The 21,315-nt window shown below is 42.6% G+C and overlaps 1 protein-coding gene across 1 annotated transcript in view; it reads right to left on the reverse strand.

The window, feature by feature from the left end:
• The window catches only part of FNTB (farnesyltransferase, CAAX box, beta), a 33,228-nt gene extending 12,630 nt beyond the window's left edge, over nt 1–20,598 (reverse strand). Inside the window, exons 1-3 of the mRNA XM_063439795.1 lie at nt 20,487–20,598; nt 14,605–14,666; nt 2,088–2,160 (exon numbers count right to left, since the gene is read on the reverse strand). Coding sequence (XP_063295865.1) covers nt 2,088–2,160; nt 14,605–14,666; nt 20,487–20,585 — 234 coding nt within the window. The 5' untranslated portion in view covers nt 20,586–20,598. The remainder of the gene's footprint in view (nt 1–2,087; nt 2,161–14,604; nt 14,667–20,486) is intronic.
• Nucleotides 20,599–21,315: the final 717 nt, after the last annotated feature.

The following is a 21,315-nucleotide window of genomic DNA, read 5'->3' on the forward strand; positions in this document are numbered from 1 at the left end:
CCATGGGATTACTGTGCTTGATTGGCTAGCAAACTCGCCTGACCTGAACCCCATAGAGAATCTATGGGGCTTTGCCAAGAGAAAGATGAGAGACATGAGACCGAACAATGCAGAAGAGCTGAAGGCAGCTATTGAAGCATCCTTGTCTTCCATAACACCTCAGCAGTGCCACAGGCCGATAGCTGCCATGCCATGCCGCATTGAGGCAGTAATTGCTGCAAAAGGGGCCCAAACCAAGTACTGAGTCCATATGCATGCTTCTTCTTTTCAGAGGTCCGATATTGTTCTATGTACACTCCTTGTTTTATTGATTGCATGTAATATTCTAATTTACTGAGATTGTGGATTTGGGGTTTTCATGCGCTGTAAGCCATAATAATCGCACTTATGACAAATCACGGCTTGAACTATCTTGCTTTGCATGTAATGCGTCTCTCATATATATTAGTTTCCCCTTTTACATTGCATTACTGAAAAAAAAAATGAACTTTTGCACGATATTCTAATTGTACATACACACATATGCATGTATATCTATCTTTAGAAACAGCAATTTTGTTAATTTGAAGTATGAGATCTAATCACAGATATTAGCCAAGATTATTGTGTTATTGTGGGAACAATGCAGATGTCTAAACCACCTAGAGCCAGGACCTATTTGGCTTTTATCCAGGTGAGCACATCCAGCTTGTTTCTTTATATTGGAGTGGTTTAGACACCTGCCATATTACTGCCTTTTTTCCCTTCTCCCTTTTGAATGTGGTGTTTCATTAGAAGAAAGGTGTGTTGCTACCTTCAAAGGCAAACCTGTGCCAATATTAGCCTTATTGTTACCAGACACCGCTTCATGCGAGTGCTCCTAGTCATTTGAGCTATACCTCAATTGTGGACATGCCATCAGCACTATATTTTGATTTAGCATATGCTTCTCTCCTGCCTAAATATCACTGTTATCAAAGGGTGAGACACCTCATTTTAGCACATTTTCTATAGGTGTTTATCACATATCAGCATTTTTTTTTATTTTGGCGAGGGGAGAAAGGCTAACCCCACACAAGTGTTTTGAGCTCCTAATCTATGTTTAAGTATGTTAGTGCTTTTTTGCACACTATCCCCTTGTTGTTTATTTATTTTTTGACGTTTTTGATACAGTGTCAAATAAAAAAAATATATATATATAACTGTTTGGATACCAATAGTATTCCTCTAAGGTAATAAAGCACCATAACAACTTCATTTAGACTAACAAACTTCTACTTCCTACAGAAAAACAAGTAAAACAAACCAGAAAATCCAAAACTTACAAAAAGCAAAATGCTACTCTGTAAGACAAATTATTAGAATCCTGGGTTTGTTAACCTCTACTATTCCACCAGTAAACTGGTCAAAGTCACTCATGAGGGGGGGGGGGGGGGGGGGGGGGATAAACAAACAGAGCTTTTATGGTGGGCAAAATCAGATGAAAAATGAAATTTAAGGTAAAAAAATAAAAATAAATAAATACATATATATTCTATATCTCCATCCATCCATATATTTCTCTCTCACTATCCTACTTTCTCAAAGCATAAATACATATTCTGAGATTATACAACCAGTTTAAAGCTTTGGAAGTACTTGACCTAACCCAAGGTGAAACGCACACTTGAACGGTCAAATCGGGCTTTAAAATGTTTGTTTGCACAGCAACTACAGCGCGTGTGCTACTACTTGGGGCTCACAGCAGTGATGGTTTGCTTTAACAAGTCCAGAGATTTTAAATAAGACTTATTTGGATCGGTTAGAATTTTGAGGTATGCATTTACTTTTGGAAGGAGAATTGTAACTATTCTTTATGGTAATAGATTAATATTGTGTTTACTTCCCATATATTTAAGTAATGTGTTTGTGATGTCTGAAAAAAAGTTACATTGAGAAATCCACACCACTGCATAAATCTCTATCCCAAAACACATTGCCACCATCCTGGCTCCCTGTAGATCATTGGATTGCGATGCCAGTCATTAAATACTTAGAGGGGGGGGGGGGGGGGGGGAAGGCAATTTATAAAAACCTAAAGACCATGATCACAGACATTGTTCAGTTACCTCATATCCCTCTGAAAGATGCTGTAAACCTTTTCTCAGATAGTGAGTATGTATGTCTCGCTCCAGAACAAGTCTAGAAAAGAGGGTGAATAAAATAAAAGAAATGATGTATTGAACACATGATTATAAAACGGAGTTAATATATCAAGTAATCTGCACACCAATGTATGGGCAAGATAAAAAAAATTAAACTACCTTTAAATAGAAAAACATTATTATTATTACATTATGAATTATTATCTTTATAATTATGATCCCATATACTAGGGATTTTGGTGTGGTGTGGATATACACTTGGGACTTACAAACAGGACAGGATTTGAGATTTGTTTTTGTCTGCATGTTTGTGGCCCTAACTAAAAATCGTATTGACTACAAAATACGTTACCCCACTATTTGGATCGAAGATAAGAGGACAACACTTTCTAAATTAGTGTCACTGGGTTCATTCTGAATGTATTCTGATGGTGACCAGAATTTTCTGTGCCCTCGGTGGATATTTTATAAGAACACCCCAAGGTTAAAAATAAATATTTTTAACTTTAAGTGTTCATTTTCTTACTTAGATTCAAAGTCTTCCTTTTAAAGATTGTGGGGGTGGGGGAGGGGACTACTTTTAGGCCAATGAGAGTCTGAACAGCTGCTCTGTCTGAAATCTCCAATCCAAGAATTCTCATAGAGTAGCAAGGACATGGACATGAATCACTTCAATAATGCAATATTCTTCGTAAGGGAGCATCAAGCCAAATGCTTCTTTATGAGACACTTTGGACCTCTTTGGCGTTGTCATGCTGTATGTGAAAACCTTAGAAATGAAACACATGGTTTGTGCACCAAAACCACTACATTAATATTAAATGTTTTTTGTGCATGGAGTGTCCCTTTAACAACTTATGTTACTCCAAACCTTTTTCACAATTTATTTTTATTTTTTAAATTGTTGATGGTCTATTGAGCACTAGAAACTTGGTCCCCCACCGACTTATTTTAATTAACAAAACCAGTAATGGAATCAAGCACCAGTTCTCCTCAATTCCTTTCCATGCTCCATCCCTGATCACACTGCACCACTGCTTGTTCTCATAGAGGAGCATCGGATTGGAATTATTTTATAGGCTAACAGCGCATGTGTATGGTCTGAGCCAAGGAGGGGAGGTAGGGAAGGATCGATACAGAGAGGGAGGAGACATAGAGGCTTCTCACTACTAGTACACGCAAAACCTTGCCTGAAAGGATAGAAGCTGATTACATCTGTCACAACGCACAGTGTGTGCTGACAACATATGTAATTTTTTGTACAGAATTAACATTAGCCAGCCTGAAACACAATTCTGCCCAAGTCATGCGTGCCAAGGGGTACAACTGGACCCCGGCAAAAAAACTGCAGATTGTCTGTCTTTGCAGCATTTCAATCAGAAACACTCTAAGTACAGATTGCTGCTCTAACACAACTTCTATAAAACAGAAATGGTCAAGTAAGTTGGAGAACCCCATTTAAAGCGTCGAGAATTCAAAGTGATTTTGACATTTTAAGCCCAAAATGACCAAACTAAAAAATATTCTTCAAATCAGCCAGCCATTCCGTTTCATGGAATAGGATGGCAAGTTAAAGAAACAGTGTCAAAAATTAAAATAAAATGGGGTATGAGCTATATAGCAATTACACCTCTATTAAATATACACATTCAATAAGGGACCACAAGTGAAATTTTGGACTATTTTGGTTATTTTATTGCACTTGATCCATTTTTAATAACAGGAGTATTTATGTAGCATAAAGGTTTCAAGACGGTTAGGGCTGTGATATCAGCTAAAGAGAACATTTATACCCATTGCAAAGCGATGAGTGGATGTATGCAGATACTGTCTGTTAGAGGTTAGGCTCTTAAAACACGAGCCTTATTAAAGCAAGTCTATCTTAAGTCTGATTAAACATCCAGGGTTTTTAGATCCCCAAATCAAAAAAATATTCAGATTGCATAATGTAATATGGAAATGAAGTACTTGGGTACAATGCAAATAATCCATTTTTATATATACATACATTTTAATGAAGACAATTAGGCATATTTACTGAATAGATTGAAAGCAATGACAAGAATAAGTTAAAAACAGATTTGCCATTCATATACACCAGTGCACCTCAACCTTTTCTCACCGAAGGCACATCAAAGATCTTCCCAGAATTCTGTGGTACACCCCAAGCAAAAATACAAATAAAAATAGGAGTAATACAGTGCATACACAGAAAAAGATAAAACATGCATATGCAAGCCAGGTGCCCATTAATAAATACCACAGTAAGTTTGTCAAGTGTGTTTGCATGTAGCGTTGGCGTTTGATAGGAGGAGTGTGTTTGCACTTGGCGTTTGATTGGAGGGGATCGTTTGCATGTAGCATTGGCGTTTGATTGGAGGGGATCGTTTGCATGTAGCATTGGCGTTTGATTGGAGGGGTGTGTTTTTATGTAGTGTTGGAGTTTGATTGGAGGGGTGCGTTTTTATGTAGCATTGGAGTTTGATTGGAGGGGTGCGTTTTTATGTAGTGTTGGAGTTTGATTGGAGGGGTGCGTTTGCATGTAGCGTTGGCGTTTGATTGGAGGGGTGTGTTTGTATTTAGTGTTGGAGTTTGAATCTGAATGCTGGGATATATGCCCACATACAAATATGCGGCTACACAAAGAGATACAAATATACACTGACACACAGAGGTTGCAATTTATTAACCGGCACCCCCCCTCCCCCCATGCATCCAGGGAGAGGGAGAGAGAGTATTTATTTTGTATATGATAATGTTTTGCTGATATCTTGCAGATGTTTTCCATAACATTATCTGCGGTGATCATACTTGTGAACAAACTACTCATCACCACTTGTGTTTAGCTCCAGAGAGCTGTGAGTAATGTACTACGAAACTCCATGGAAACATTCCATCCAGCAAATCATCTCTCTTGCAGCATTTCTACCAGTCTTTAAAAGGGACATCTGACCCCATTCCCTTTTTAATAGTAGAGAGTTTACTTTACTAAATAATAACTGGTACGATTTCTAATTGGATATTGGTCCTTCCCAAATTTCTAGTGGAAGGTTGCACTTTCCATAGATGATGGGATGTGCAAGTTTGGACTCACAAGTGGTCTTATTCATGAAAAATATGAATACATTAGAATTTCCCCTGCCCCCTACCCAAGAACAAAGCTGCTTTTTAGTCTCTTTACTGGACTATCTTAGACAGATTTATCTGTGTTTATAAAACCACTCTGTGCAGGGGACTCTGCACCACATGTTTTCTCATAACAGAGTTAACCTGTCACTCTGACCCTACAAGTCTGCAGAGAACATCCACTACAGTTCAATTCTAGGTACAAGCTAAAACAATATTGTCAGTATGCATTGCGCCAGCAAATGTATATGTAAAGTGTAAAATGTGTGTCATTGTTCCTAATGTGATACTACGTTACCAATATACAGTTAAGAGTTTTTAGTTAACAGTTAGGAAAAAGAAAATCCTATTTTACATTTTTGGTTTTTCAGAGTGTGTTTAGTCAAGTGTGTGAGCACTATGCAGTGTATAACGTGAAACTCAGTAGATCCACCAAACACCAAGCACCTATTTTTGTTGAATAAAGTTCTGTTAGTTTACACAAATCATTAAAAGGTACACTATAGGCTCAGCTTATTAAAGTGGTCTGGGTGCAATGTCCCTGTCACTTTAACCCTGCAATTGTAATTACTGCGGTTATTGATAAACTGCAATAATTACCTGGCAGGGTTAACCCCACCTTTAGCTGTCTACTAGACAGCCACTAAATGCACAGAGAACATCCAGCGTCAGCTCAAACCCCATAGTAAAGCATTGATTCGATGCTTTCCTATGGGGTAGTCCTAATGCATGCGCATTAGACCCCAACATCATTTTCGGCTGAAATGTTGGCGCATCATTACTTCAAATAAATACTTGATGGCATATCGGTGCACACTACAACTGGCAGCGCAGACCACATGATGGGATTAGTGGGATTAGCAGCATGACTGTTATATCCAACTCAACACCTAGGAGGCAACGGTTTATATTTCTCCCTCATCCTTTTCATTCTGCCGCTTCCATTGGCACTGCAGCTCCTCCAAGCGTCACATAGAACAAAAGAGGTGGCCATGCCCATGATTTTTTATTTCCCACAAATCCTGAAATCTAGCTTAAAACTGTCTGGCAAAACAAATAGAGATTCAGTTCAGAGAAACAGAATAAACCACATAGGGCAATAAACGCAACCACAAAGGTGAGCTAATTTTGGACTAATTACATTCACCCAAAGACAGGCAAATAGGGAATTCAGATAAGTAATAAAATAAAGCGTCAGTTATGCGTAACTTGAATAAAATCTCTTTCAGAAATTATATTTGACTGGAAATATAGAGGTAACAATTCTCTAACTCCACTATAGTCACAACATGGCTATTTTAGCCTCAGTTTTGACGTTTGGATTTATTTTGCAAAGCTTTTGAGTTTTGTTGATTATCCTGAGCCTCCCACTCTCTATCCTCTCAGAGCCTCTCTTTTTGTAATAGTGTGCTAGATATCCCAGCGTGCATTCAGACTAACCAGAGAGCGCCAGATCGCAAGAGGGAGATCACTGATGTCTGCACATGTCAGATGTGCAGACCTCACTTCTCATGCCCTGGCACCAGGGACTTCAAGGTAGCCCTGCCACTTGCTAAAGGCAGGCTAAATCAGAGGTATTTAGGGGTAAGCGGTGCCCTTGAAGGCATTAAAGAAACTAGGTTGTTTCAGCTCTCCCTATTCCTATCCTCCCTGAAAATACCACTTGCTTGCTGAAATAGCTTACTCACAGCACTAACTATGAGTCTTACTTTGTAACAGTTTGTGTATATGGTTCTAGCACAAATGTAAATCTTTCTTAATATTGATACATATAAACTATAGCAACAAGTGTCTCTCTGACACAGTGCAAAGCGGAATATTGTTAATACAGGCATTTCTCACTTTATGAACTTTTTCTGGATGCGCCGCCATTTTGTGTCAGTGGTCCACGGATCAGGACCGAGGAGAGTGCTTTGGAGCACAAACAAAAAGAGAAGAAGAAGAATTTGTGGTCAGGAGTAGACAAGAAGAGAGATGAGGATCAGGAACATAGTTTCTGAAGATAAAGGGAAGTCTAAAAAACAGATTTAGATTGTACTGTATTCTTTTTGTGCTTTCATGGTCATACATTACAGATCCTGTAATATTATTGCACTGTGTGCTATTGAGTAGAGATTTGTCTGTGTGTGTCCGACATAGCTGTCTGTGTCTATGTGTGTTTGCCATTGTGCCATGTTTTGGCCGGCAGCAATAGTAAGGAGCAGGAGGAGGGCCGAAAAGCCTGAAAAGGGGAGAAGTAAGAAAGTTTGAGAGCTGTAAAAATAAAGGAGTAACAGAAAAGTGTTAAAAAAGTGATGAAAACTTGAAAGTAAGAGAGGAGAAGGAGGAGAGTGAGAGCTGTAAAAATAAAAGGAGTAAAAGAAAAGTGATAAAGGAGAGGGGGGAGCTGATAATGAAGAAAATGAATAAGTAGGAGGGCTTAAGAGAGGTGCCCAATTCAACAAGTGCAGCATGTCTCTCCATTGAATAGTAGGAGGATTGATGATAATTTGATGAAGATTTCAATATGGTATGCATGCCTTTAATGTTCCTACAACATACATGTATTTTCTATGCTTTAATTTTGTATTTGTACTTAAAGGACCACTTTAGGCACCCAGACCACTTCAGCTTAATGAAGTGGTCTGGGTGCCAGGTCCAGCTAAAAGAGAAACCGCTATGTTTATTAATGGGTTAAGCCTTCCCCCAAATCCTCTAGTGGCTGTCTCATTGACAGCCGCTAGAGGCGCTTGCGTGATTCTCACTGTGAAAATCACAGTGATAGCATGCAAGCGTCCATAGGAACGCTCCGTTCCGCCCCGTCGGCTGAATGCGCACGCGCGGCAAGAGTTGCGACTGGCTGAATGAGCGCGCAACTCTTGCCGCGCGTGCGCATTCAGCCGACGGGGCGGAACGGAGGAGGATCGGAGGCAGAGAGCTCCCGCCCAGCGCTGGAAAAAGGTAAGTTTTACCCCTTTTCCCCTTTCCAGAGCCGGGCGGGAGGGGGACCCTGAGGGTGGGGGCACCCTCATGGCACTATAGTGCCAGGAAAACGAGTAGGTTTTCCTGGCACTAGAGTGGTCCTTTAATAATTTAGGTTTTCAATGGTAAAATGTGTCGGTCAGGAACGGAACCCGTGTTTATGGGAAATTAGTTCTCACTTTATGAACTCGGCTTCGGAACCAATTAGTTCGTAAAGTCGGGAACTACCTGTACTAGGAACCCTCCACTTACAGTGAAACAACACTAACAGTGATAACAAGTGAATTGATTGTATATATTAAAAACTTGTTTTATATTTCACTGTTTAGCTGAGCGCCCCCCTCTTTCGCTATAACAGACCCAATAGAATCTACCATAATAAACTCTGACTAGTAGAGGACAGCATCGTTCTGCTCCATCTACCTGACGTAACTATCAAAACTTATTTTTTTCATTACTTTTTCCTTTCTATATTTTTTCTTTTCTCTCTTTTTTTTTTAAATTATTTTTTATTTACACATGGTGGAAATCTGGGTATGATGGGTGTTTGTATAAATACATTTTATTTGCATATAGTATTAAACATTAAGTTCTAACGATATCTTTTATAAGGACTCCTGACAACTAGTGATGACATGACCTTACCCTAACAAACTCCTGACTTAGTTTGTTTATGTATTGATATAAGCAAAATACAATCAATTCAAATACATAATGTCCATATACCCGTGTTCATAGTTTTTCCATTGGGGACATATCTAAAACAGCTTGGAAAAGTTGCACAACACGCACTTTTTGAAAAAAAAAAAAAGAAAAAAAAAAAAAAAAAAAAAAAAAGGAAATTAAACACACTCCTAATACATAAAGCACTTCAAGTTGCTTTAGGTTTATGGAGTGAACCCAATTGGCATGCCCTCCGGTATCCGTCCAATCAAAATACTAGTGTCATGCACTATTATATTTGTTGCTGCTTTCAATTAGAGTTCAAGCGCAATATCTGCTTTGTGTCTCCAAGAAGCAACTAAAGGAGTGTGTTACAGAGTTGGATCATCAGAGCCACTCTTTAGTGTTCCCAATAGAGATGTCGCGAACATAAAATTTTCCGTTCGCAAACGGCGAACTTCCGCAAATGTTCGCGAACGGGCGAACCGCCAAAGACTTCAATAGGCAGGCGAATTTTAAAACCCACAGGGACTCTTTCTGGCCACAATAGTGATGGAAAAGTTGTTTCAAGGGGACTAACACCTGGACTGTGGCATGCCGGAGGGGGATCCATGGCAAAACTCCCATGGAAAATTACATAGTTGATGCAGAGTGCGGATTTAATCCATAAAGGGCATAAATCACCTAACATTCCTAAATTGTTTGGAATAACGTGCTTTAAAACATCATATATGATGTTGTATCGATCAGGTAGTGTAAGGGTTATGCCCGCTTCACAGTGACAGATCAAACTCCCCGTTTAACGCACCGCAAACAGTCCATTTGCACAACCGCAAACTCCCCATTTGCACAAGGTTGGATACCAAGCTAGCCATGTCCCGTTCCTTGTCCTCACTGATGTCATTGAAGGTCTCTTCCTCCACCCAGCCACGTACAACACCAAGGGTCCCCGAAAGGTGACAACAAGCCCCCTGTATTTATTTTTTTTAAATGTACACTACTGTTACACCAGATATGAGTTGCACTGGCGCGACACTGTGCCCTGGCAGGCCCTGAAATGCACACGTGTAAAGGAAACTGACTGCTATTATATTACAGTCAAAAAAGTTTTGATTTTTTTTTAAATTCAAGCTATTGTGACACCAGATATGAGTGGTGGCACTGGGCAAGTGGGCACAGTATACGCTGTGAGTCTGACACACACGCTGGCAGGCAGGCAACTGCAATTAGATTACACAGGAAAAAAATAAATAAAAAAAGCAGACTGATGTTCTAGCCCTAAAAAGGGTTTTTTGGGGTGCTGTCCTTACAGCAGAGATCAGATGAGTCCTTCAGGACTGTAGTGGACACTGAATACACTAGCCTAGCTATCGATTTCCCTATTAAATCAGCAGCAGCTACACTGTCCCTCCTCTCACTAAGAATGCAGCTTCCGGGGGGCGGGGCCTAGCTGTCATGGAGGAAAGACGCACTTCGTGTGAGCTCCCTCAATATCTCACTTTAAGCAGCTATCAACAAGCGAATTTCACCCCAGAAGGGGATGACCCAGCAATGTTGCTCCTACCTGACCAACCCGACATGCTTAATAGCGGTCAGCAACTCGACAGAGTCTTACTTACCTCCGCGTGGCAAGTGTGGCCTGGTGCTCACCGGGTGGGAGAGGCGGCCGATCTCCTGATCCTGGGATGCCCAGGAGCAGCTACTTCCCGGCAGGAGCTCCGTTACCCCCCCCTCGGACCGGTGGGGGTTATCCCGGTCCACCCCTGAGAGGCTGTCTGGAGCTAATGGATGCACAGAGCACAGCCGCCCTGGCTGACATACTCATCTGCGACTCTCCCAATATAGCGGCAGCTGCGTGTCCTCCTGGTACCAGCAAAGCATGGCAGGATATTGAGTCTAAGCTGGACAGACTCTTTAATCAATTTTGGAAGCAAATAACAAGCAGGAAGCCCCAACAAGCTCCACCACAGCTAAGCGAAGCAGTCCCCATTAAAATCCACCAACGCAAAAGGCGTCGAAGACGGGACCGGAGGCACAAACAGAAATGCAGAGCCTGCCCCACGTCAAGCACTCGCCTCCACCTTAAGCCACCACAATCCCGCACCGGACGTGAAGCACCACCGGGACATATCCGACCACCCGACAAAACAAGCTTCCACCACCTCAAGCCACGAACCCGGCACTCAGCCAGAGACTTGCCTTTGTTGTTCCAGGTATCAGGGACTCCCAGGGTCTGCACCTGGCGCCCAGAAGGGATCGTATGAGCACAAGCAGTAAACAGCAGCCTGCCAAGCATGTCCCACTATAGCCGATCCTCCACACCATGCCTTTGATCACATGAACTGCTCTCTGCACATTAACTAATCGTAAAGTAGCAAGCGTTTAAACATATCATTATTTCAACCCCATAAAGAGTTTATTGTCGTAGTTCCTTACATGCCTTTACCTTAACCGTTCATGTATTATGTTATTCACTAGTCTCATCTCATGGGGCGACTCACACTTGATTTATAACTAGTGGTGGAGCTGCTGATATAAATACACAGTTGATAACGTGCAAGCTACACCCTAAACATGACAGCCATCTTTCACAACAATGTACTGCTATATACTCATACCCTCAGTGCAACTAGCCATGATATACGCACGTTCAGCCTAGCATGCTCAAATATAACACTTCTGTCTAAAAATAAATAAATAAATAAATAAATAAATAAATAAATAATGCAGCTTCCGAATGAATCTAAAATGGATGCTGTCCAGGAGGTGGGAGGGAGGGTCTGCTGCTGATTGTCTGGAATGTGTCTGCTGACTGTGAGGTACAGGGTCAAAGTTTACTCAATGATGACGAATAGGGGGCGGACCGAACATCGCATATGTTCGCCATCCGTGGCGAACAAGCTATGTTCGCCAGCGAACCGTTCGGGACATCTCTAGATCCCAATGTCTGGTATCAGCAGTGAGGAATCCATAATTCTGCTTCCTCCACCAGTGCAGGCAATGGGCAATTTTACTAAGGTCCAAGAGCGAATTTACTAGGAGTAAGTCAAGGATAAGTATATTAAACCCAAGAATGCAGAGTATAACCTCAGTTAATAGGCATGTAATCGGTCCTTAGACTTGGCCGGGCTTCATGTAAAACAGTATGACAGAAAAGTCAAGACAAGCCAGAAACAAGGAACACCAGAAATCAGATAAACGGAAAGTTAAAGCCAGGTCATGGTTTCAGAATACAGAATGGTCAAGTGGAAAGCTGGGTAAGGAACAATAATTCAAAACAGTATAAAAGTGCTGTTGAGTCAAGGAGAAACCATAACAGGGAACTTGGAAAACCGTAGTTTTTATAGGTTGGGTGCGTTATTGTGGTAACCATGCCCCCAAAACAAGAGAGGGTACCAGCGTTTTGCTAAATTGTCCAATCAGGTTCACAGAAGGCAATCATCTCATCACGGAGCAGTGAAAGAGGTGACGGAGAGCTGAGAGCAGGATAACAAGGTAGTTTTTGTGAGGACTGCCTTCTGAAACGATCGGGTGATTTATCATAACTGACTGAACAAAGAACTTGGTGGTGGTATAGTACTTTTTGGCACTGCTTACCCCTCCACCTCCTGCAGCCATCCCTCCTCCACGATGGTCTGATGCAATGCACCTCATAGAGGAGTATTGAGACCTGATGTGCATGTGTGAAGAATGCCACATGCGCATCCAAGCTTCCCCATAGAAATCAATCAATTCTTTCCTAAGGGGGCTTCCGTGCCAAGTGACAGAGTTTTACACTACCAGTACAGCGGATGTGCCTCTAGTTTGCTAGAGGCCACGTGAGTATGGATTTCATTTATAAAACCAGCAATGTTTTACATTGCAGGGTTAAAAATTAAAGGACCATTGCACCCAGTGATCTTTTAAAGGAACACCCCAAACCCTAAAGCACTTCAGCTTATTGAAGAATCTCTTTGTCTCTTTAACCCCTTAAGGACACATGACATGTGTGACATGTCATAATTCCCTTTTATTCCAGAAGTTTGGTCCTTAAGGGGTTAAAGAGAATCTAGAGGCAATGCTGAGCCTTTGTGGACATCTGGCAATATAACTACTACAGCAAGCTGCAGTGGTTTTGTTTTTTGAGAGTATTTTTACATTTCTGAAATGGGAACGCATGCATATAACATGGAGTAAACTAGTAACTCCTTGGCTAATAAATCGAAGATGAATTTTCCTTATTTATTCAAAAGGTAGATAGATGAATACAATTCAACAATGAATAAAGCATAATGAGTTAAATATATTTACAATTGGAAGGGACTAATCAAGAAAACCTAGGAGAACCTGAAAAGTGAGTTGTCATAGTGATAATGGTTGAGGTGAAACAAAGCCCTACATTTTGAGTGACTTTATAGCAGAAAAGATAAATAAATAAAAAATTTGAATACAGTGACCAATCATTCAAATGGTTAATTTCAAACACCATGGACCACTTCAATGATGTGAAGTGGTTATGGTGCCTGTATATGCAGTGTTTCACTATTAAACATTGCACATAAATAGTTTAAACCCTTTGCTACCAGAGATGTAACTACACCTACATCATCATCATTGGGGCATCATTAGGCAGCCCGGAACTTTGCACTTCAGTGCATATTACACATTTTTGTTTTAAACTTTGACCAAGAGGGACCAGCACAGGAAGGGTTACTCTAACAAAGGCCAATATTTTCTGAAAACACCAGATATTGGTTGGAATAACCCTTAAAAGGAACACCAACATGTATTCCTGACCCTAAAGTGTTAAAGGGACACTCCAGGCACCCAGACCACTTCTGCCCATTGGAGTGGTCTAGGTGCCAACTCCCACTACTCCTAACCCTGCAAGTGTAATTATTGCAGTTTTTCTCCAGCGTCGCTCATTTCCCCATAGGAAAGCATTGAAAATCTTTTTCAATGCTTTCCTATGGGGAGCGCTAATGCGCATGCGCATGCGCATTAGGTCTCACCGGCCAGTGGGCGGGATCAGTCTCGCCCACCGGCCGACGGAATCAGAGGGAGGAGCGGCGCGGAGGAGAAGACAGCGACAAGGGACATCGTCGCTGCCCCAGGTAAGTGACTGAAGGGGTTTTCACCCCTTCAGTAACCGGGGATTGGGGGGTGGGAGGGAGAGGGATCCTGCAGTGCCAGGAAAACAGATTGTTTTCCTAGCACTGGAGTTTCCCTTTAAAACCACCATCTAGCCCCCCTGGCCCACCTAAATAAAGCAAAATTTTACTTTTATTTCAGTCTGTTGCTGCTGGCTCTTCCCCTTAATTTGCCTGCTTGTCTGATATCATCAGAAGTGGTGTACTGAGCCAATCACAATGCTTTCCCATAGGAAAAACACAACCCTGGCCAATCAGCATCTCGTCATAGGGATGCATTGAATCAATGCATCTCTATGAGGAAAGTTCAGTAATCTGCAGGCAGAGGGTGGAAACACTGAATGTCAGTCAGACTGTGCAGCACTACCCCAGGAAGCACCTCTAGCATCCATTTGAGGAGTGGCCAGATGAGGTGTCACTAGGCTGTAATGTAAACACTGCAAAAAGCCGGAAGGGAATGATTATGCTCACATGCACAAATACAATAAGCTGTAGTTGTTCTGGTGACTACATTGTCCCTTTAACAGTACAAACAAAATGATCATTATTCACTAATAAAAAAACAACCCTGATAATTCACACAAGATTAAAAAAGTACTTACGGTTCTTTGATATGAGTCTTGTACATATTGAATATTGTGCCCACACACTGCTCGACTCTTTTCTGTTAAAAAAAGAAACAGACTGTATTTTATTAATGCAATATTATAATTGGGGTCAGGAGGACATAGTTCTTGCACGCTTTTTAGTTTTATACGTTAAACTCAGCACATACAGTTTCTAGAAGTTGATATTACAGCTATAGCTTCCGCAGTAATGTCAGGTAGATAGTGCCCGGAACATTCTTACAATAGGAGCTGCATTTTAGAACTCCACAACTTCCGGCTCAGTGACTACATTAGATATTAACACATACAGGTATTCTCTCTACCTACACCTTCCCCTCTCCTTTTTCTTTTGAGAAGTTCTTTAAATGGTTATGACATAAGAACCTCAGAATTACTGCAACTATTTCGAATACACATTTAATAATATGTATTATTCACCAACGTCAGCATAGAGACAAGACAAACAATGTCCGTATTTATTCTATTCATTTGCAATTTGTGCTCTGGCGGTGCCTGGTCTGAACTGGATCATGAAATGAGAGGAAAAAAAAAAAAAAAAAAAAAGTTAACAAAAGTTACCAATAACACAAAAGAAGTGTGCATGCCTGCTCATATAATGTGCACCTTGCCCCGCAATGTGAGAGAAGAGGCATTTTTAGCACCAAATCCTAAAAGTGAAGCAATCAGAAGAATAGATTAGTTACTATGATGATTGCTCCACTTGTAAAATGTTGCCCTAAAAACAGCTACGAGTCTCAAAACAAGTTTTTATCCAGTAGTAAGGTAACAGCATGTACAAAACATACAAACTTCAAGTCACCTGATCAGTTTCACTTTCACTAACAAAACGTTTTTTGAAACACAAGTTGGACAACAGACAACCAAATCCTTGTATTCCAGCCTCTAGGAAGTAAAGACAGATAGTGTCACCCAAGATGATATTCAGAAGGAAGTAAATGGGAAGTGGGCACTGATGAAACTGTTGACACTTCAAGTACAACTTTAAAAAGAGTCCCTAAAACTTGCCTTTATTTCGATGCCATGACTGAAGCCCAATCCTCCGCAGGTGACATAGTCAAGCTCTATGATTTGTGTCCAATCAGATGCTTCTCATGGCATTGAGAACACAAGGGGTGTTCACAGCCATTGGTGTGATATGCAATTTTAACGTTTCTAATGAGAAGCATCTAGCACCTCTCTCTGAGAAGCACAGAATCTAAGCATTGGACGCACAACGGACAGCCACTTGTAGGTATGGAAATAGCATGTTAAAGGGACACTCCAGGCACCCAGACCACTTCTGCCCATCGGAGTGGTCTGGGTGCCAACTCCCACCACCCTTAACCCTGCAACTGTATTTTTTTTTTTTATATTTAATATTTTTTATTATTGTGCATATTTGATTTTAACACAGTAGCTTGTGGTGCCCCGACGGCAGTCCTCAAGCGCGTTACTTCATACAACATTAGGAGCATTGGTAAAACTTTTTTTCACTTAAGTGAGTGAGTATATTCATGTGTCATGATGTCTAAAGAAGAGTGGTCACATGTTTTACGTTAGCTTATAGTTGGGCAGTAACATGTCAGTGAGTTTGCACAAGCAATTTGTCAGAGGGTGAGCGCAACATGTCAGAGTATTGTACGTTTAAACATACGGTAAATACAGGAAATTCAAATTGCAGGTAAACGTCGATTAGCAGGCTTGCTACATACTTTATGCTGGTTTGTTAACCCAAACATGTGTAGGAGCCTAAGCCTGTTTTAAGGAATAGAGTAATGTAGGAGTAGCAACTAGGTTAGATAGGTACTTAGTGAGTATGCCTCCGGGGACCCGCTACACAGGGAGACAAAGGTTAATGCTAAAGGCACATCTACATAGTAGCTGATCTGGGTTACCCCTCTGCCCCCTCCCTCCATCGGCTTGGCTAAGGGTGATAGGTAAGGTGTCCCAGTATTGTGGTAAACCCAGCTAGTTCGCAGCACCAGTTAGTTGTTGGCGTCCTCCGATCATGCTCTATCTGGATTCGGCATCAGAGTCCGCAGGTGTGTCCACCCAGATGTCTGGCAGCGATGTGAGGTTTTTCCCTCCTCGAGGCTCTCAGTTTAGGTGAGTGGTCGTTGGAGAGTCTGTGCTGGGGTGCGAGTGGGTGCTGCCAATCAACTGTTGGTCTTTCTGCTCCTTGGACCCCGTGAGTGAGGGCAGAGGTCCTTCCACAGCCTCTTTAGGGATTCCTCTTGCAGGCTGCTCAAAGCTGGCTTTCTTGTGGTGGTATAGGTGGCGGCCATTTTAGCTTCAGAGTGCGGGAGATTAAATTGTAGCATTCCCTTCCCCGCTGCCATGGGCCCTCCAGTGGGGACCGGGATAACCCCCACCGGTCCAGGGGGGGGGGGGAGAAACAGGACCAGGACCACATCAGAGAGCCGGTGTGTGATAGCCGGGGGAGAAAGCAGGATGGCTTCCGTACACCCTGCCTCTTCCTCGATTAGGCCGCAGACACCATAGTCTTCTTTTCGCCCTCCCGGGCTCCAAAAAGTCCCGATCTCGGGGTCTGCTGCATCACCGACAGCCAAGTAGTGTTGTTGTTGTTATTTTGGGTTAATTTAAGCTTAGTAGCCGCATTTTTCCAGCTTATGGGGCTGATTCCCTCAGGAGCCTCTCCAGCATGCGACCGGTCAGCATGGCGGTCCGGCCCCGCCCCCCGCAAGTGTATTATTACCTTGCATGGTTAAGTCCTCTTCTCGTGGCTGTCTATCAGACAGCCACTAGAGGGACTTCTGTGTTCTGAGAACCCCAAAAAAGTGTTTTAAACTAAGCTGGACGCTATGCATGAGGACCTCCAGCGTCGCCGGAATTCCCATAGGAAAGCATTAAATAATGCGGTCCTATTGGGAGGTCTAATGCGTGTGCGCGACCACTGCCGAGCATGCGCATTAGGTCTTCCCCGCCGACGGATGTCAGCAGGGGGGGGGGGGGAGAGTGGGCGGAGCCTGACCCAGCGCCTAGGGACATCAGCGCTGGATTCAGGCAAGTCATTGGAGGGGTTTTAACCCCTTCAGCAACATGGGATGGGGGAGGAAGGGTCCTGCCGTTCCAGGAAAACGGATATGTTTTGATGGCACGGGAGATTACCTTTAAACTGTCCTTTTGAAGTGAACCGTAGTAAATTGAAAATACTAAATTAAATACGTCACAGTAATAAAAGATATATTTAACAGCTTTCTGTGTTATTACACCACTTACATGCTCTCCAGCGCTAGCAAACCAAGAGCACACCTCCCCAAGATGTCAATATGCTGGCTTAAAGCAGATCTGTCACTTTCGTGAGTCTTTGCATATTTATGCAACGTTGATGGTCTAGTAGTCGTGGGGTGCAGGGGAAGGTAGTTGTACTTACCTGAAGCTGTCCCTTGCGGCCGCTGCCATCTTCTCTCTGCGTATCCTGTTCAGTGCTAAGCTTCTTCTGCGAGAGTACATCAATGAGGTCTATGGAGGATCTTGAGAGACCGTCGGAACCTCCATAGAGCTCTATCCCACAGCCGTCAATCGTGATGGCTGTTGGGATTGGACAAAAGTTGACAGCGGAGATCTGCATTTTGTCAACCTCAGATTTACCATAAGACAAAGTAATATCTCTGGATTGCATTGGAATTTCAGTAAAATTCCATCGCAATCAGGATCAGTGTTTCATAAATATTTTATCTTTATAAAATGCAGAAAAGTGACAAAGTCGCTCTAACTGAACAAAATTCAGGAGCTGCACACGTATTATGCCGGAAACCTCCCAAGATCCTGCTTTAACTGTCAGTCATTCTACATTTGAACAGAGTGACATGTCTTTCTACTCCTACATTCTACTTCCAGCAAGACACTCAAACGTATGTGCTGTAGTTGTTATGACAGAGCAGGATACTCAAACCCTTGCAGAGTTCTTCGCTCTCCCCTATCACTCAATTAAAGGCAAACTCACAGCACCATAACCACTACAGTTCACTGTAGTTTTTATGGTTCTAGGGGTGCCCAGGTTTCATCCCATCACAGTTTGTCAAGCCATTTTAGCACAGTTTGCCACTTGACAAGGTCCTACCATGCATCGGCTCATTTAGCTCACTCACTGGAGGAAAGCACTCAGCGGAAGCTTGTTAAATCAACATGTACATCAGCCTCTGGCTTATCCAGCTCAAATAGGCCAGTATCCAGGAAAGTGTGAAACTGCGATAAAAAGATTTGAAAGATTGGGCTTGGAAGGCACCAAGGCTGCAGTGGTTATGGTGATTGGTGTGTCCCTTTAGCCACATAGCGATGTATGCCAAGAATGAACTGACAAATATTTTGCATATATATATATGCAATTCTAAAACAGACTAGTTTCAAGAAAGGTACATTGTAAAAATGACAGCTGGCTTTTAACACTTTGGTTTAGATTCTGCTACACATTCACAAGCACTGTTTTACATACAATAAAAGTGGTGACCACAGGCCAGAATTGCAACAACCTTAATGCAGGACTTGCTTAATGGATTAGTCTACGCACCAGCACCACTTTACTGATTTTAAGTAGTCATGGTGCACGAAGTCCGTATGCAATGTTTCACAATTAACACTAATCCCGACAGTGTCACTGGGGTAACATGAGCTTGTTAGAAAACAAGAATTCCAAGCTGGCTAACGTGAATTCTGTGCAAATTTGGCATCTGTTGTCAGCACATCACATCCTCCTTCGCTCAGACTGTCCTCCCATGGCAGCTAGTGCCCAGACTGGCACAGAAAGCCCTGTGAGTGGGTCTCAATGAACTGACAGGTTAAACCAGGTGCCCAGACTGACACAGAAAGAACTGAGTGTGAGTGGGTCTCAATGAACTGACACTGACAGGTTAAATCAGATGCCCAGATTGGCACAGAAAGCACCGAGTGTGAGTGGGTCTCGATGAGCTGACAGGTTAAACCAGGTGCCCAGACTGACACAGAAAGCACTGAGTGTGAGTGGGTCTCCATGAGCTGACACTGACAGGTTAAACCAGGTGCCCAGACTGGCACAGAAAGCACTGAGTGTGAGTGGGTCTCAATGAGCTGACACTGACAGGTTAAATCAGGTGCCCGGACAGGCACAGAAAGCACTGAGTGTGAGTGGGTCTCAATGAGCTGACACTGACAGGTTAAACCAGGTGCCCAGACTGACACAGAAAGAACTGAGTGTGAGTGGGTCTCAGTGAGCGGACACTGACAGGTTAAATCAGGTGCCCAGACATCACTGAGTGTGAGTGGGTCTCAGTGATTTGACACTGAAGGGTTAAACCAGGTGCCCAGACTGGCACAGAAAGCACTGAGTGTGAGTGGGTCTCAGTGATTTGACACTGACAGGTTAAACCAGGTGCCCAGACTGGCACAGAAAGCACTGAGTGTGAGTGGGTCTCAGTGATTTGACACTGACAGGTTAAACCAGGTGCCCAGACTGGCACAGAAAGCACTGAGTGTGAGTGGGTCTCAGTGATTTGACACTGACAGGTTAAACCAGGTGCCCAGACTGGCACAGAAAGCACTGAGTGTGAGTGGGTCTCAGTGAGCGGAAACTGACAGGTTAAATCAGGTGCCCAGACTGGCACAGAAAGCACTGAGTGTGAGTGGGTCTCAATGAGCTGACACTGACAGGTTAAATCAGATGCCCAGAATGGCACAGAAAGCACTGAGTGTGAGTGGGTCTCAATGAGCTGACACTGACAGGTTAAACCAGGGGCCCAGACTGGCACAGAAAGCACTGAGTGTGAGTGGGTCTCAATGAGCTGACACTGACAGGTTAAATCAGGTGCCCAGACTGACACAGAGAGTGTTGGAGCCCCAGCCATGCACACCCTGCCATGATGGATACCCAGCCCCTGTACCTGCTCTATGGAGGTCTCAGTGGGCACCGAGTCATCCTGCAGCAGCTCCTGCCCATGGTGCTCCCGGGTACACCGCAGCTGGCCCATGCTCTCCGCCATGTCGGCTCTGCAGTTCACTAACTACGGCTGCCCGCCAGGGTCAAAATACATCCAACCGCGCCCACAGCCACACCTAGCTGTCACTGCTCTAACAGAGGAGGCTCAGCCTTCCACAAAGCTGGGATAATGGAACTCAGTGATGGCCAAAATGTAAAGCCATGGTGTGACAGGACTACAATTCCTATGATCCCTGGCAGTATCATGGGTGTTGTAGTTGCCACCCCTATGGATATCATGTATGACTTTACTGTAACGACATTTATATGTCCCATTATTGTTTGAGGGTTGTTGTTTTTTTGTTTGTTTGTTTTCCCAACTAATATTTGCAATTAAATATGTATTTAGATGTATTTGTATACAATAGTTTGTGTCATTCTGGAATAATGTGAATGTTAAAACAAATGTTTTAGTGAACGGTTTGTGGAGATAAGTCATTTAAAAAGGATCATTTAAAAACAAATAATATATCTGTGTATTTATAATATATATTTGTGCATATATTTAATTTTATTTATTTTTAATTGAAGGGTTCCTATTTGTGTTTAGATAACTGTTCTCCCCCATTCTGGCACTGAAAGGGTTAAACGTAATCGCTGTCCCAGTGTTGTGAGAGTCGGCTAGGACACATTATTAAAGGAATACAGTAAGCACCATAACCACTACAATGGATTAAAGTTCTAGGTGTTGGGAGTCTGTGGACTACATGACGGTTAATCCACCATTTTGTAGA

This window comes from Pelobates fuscus, chromosome 13 (assembly GCF_036172605.1).
Source record: "Pelobates fuscus isolate aPelFus1 chromosome 13, aPelFus1.pri, whole genome shotgun sequence".
Classification (NCBI taxonomy): domain Eukaryota; kingdom Metazoa; phylum Chordata; class Amphibia; order Anura; family Pelobatidae; genus Pelobates; species Pelobates fuscus.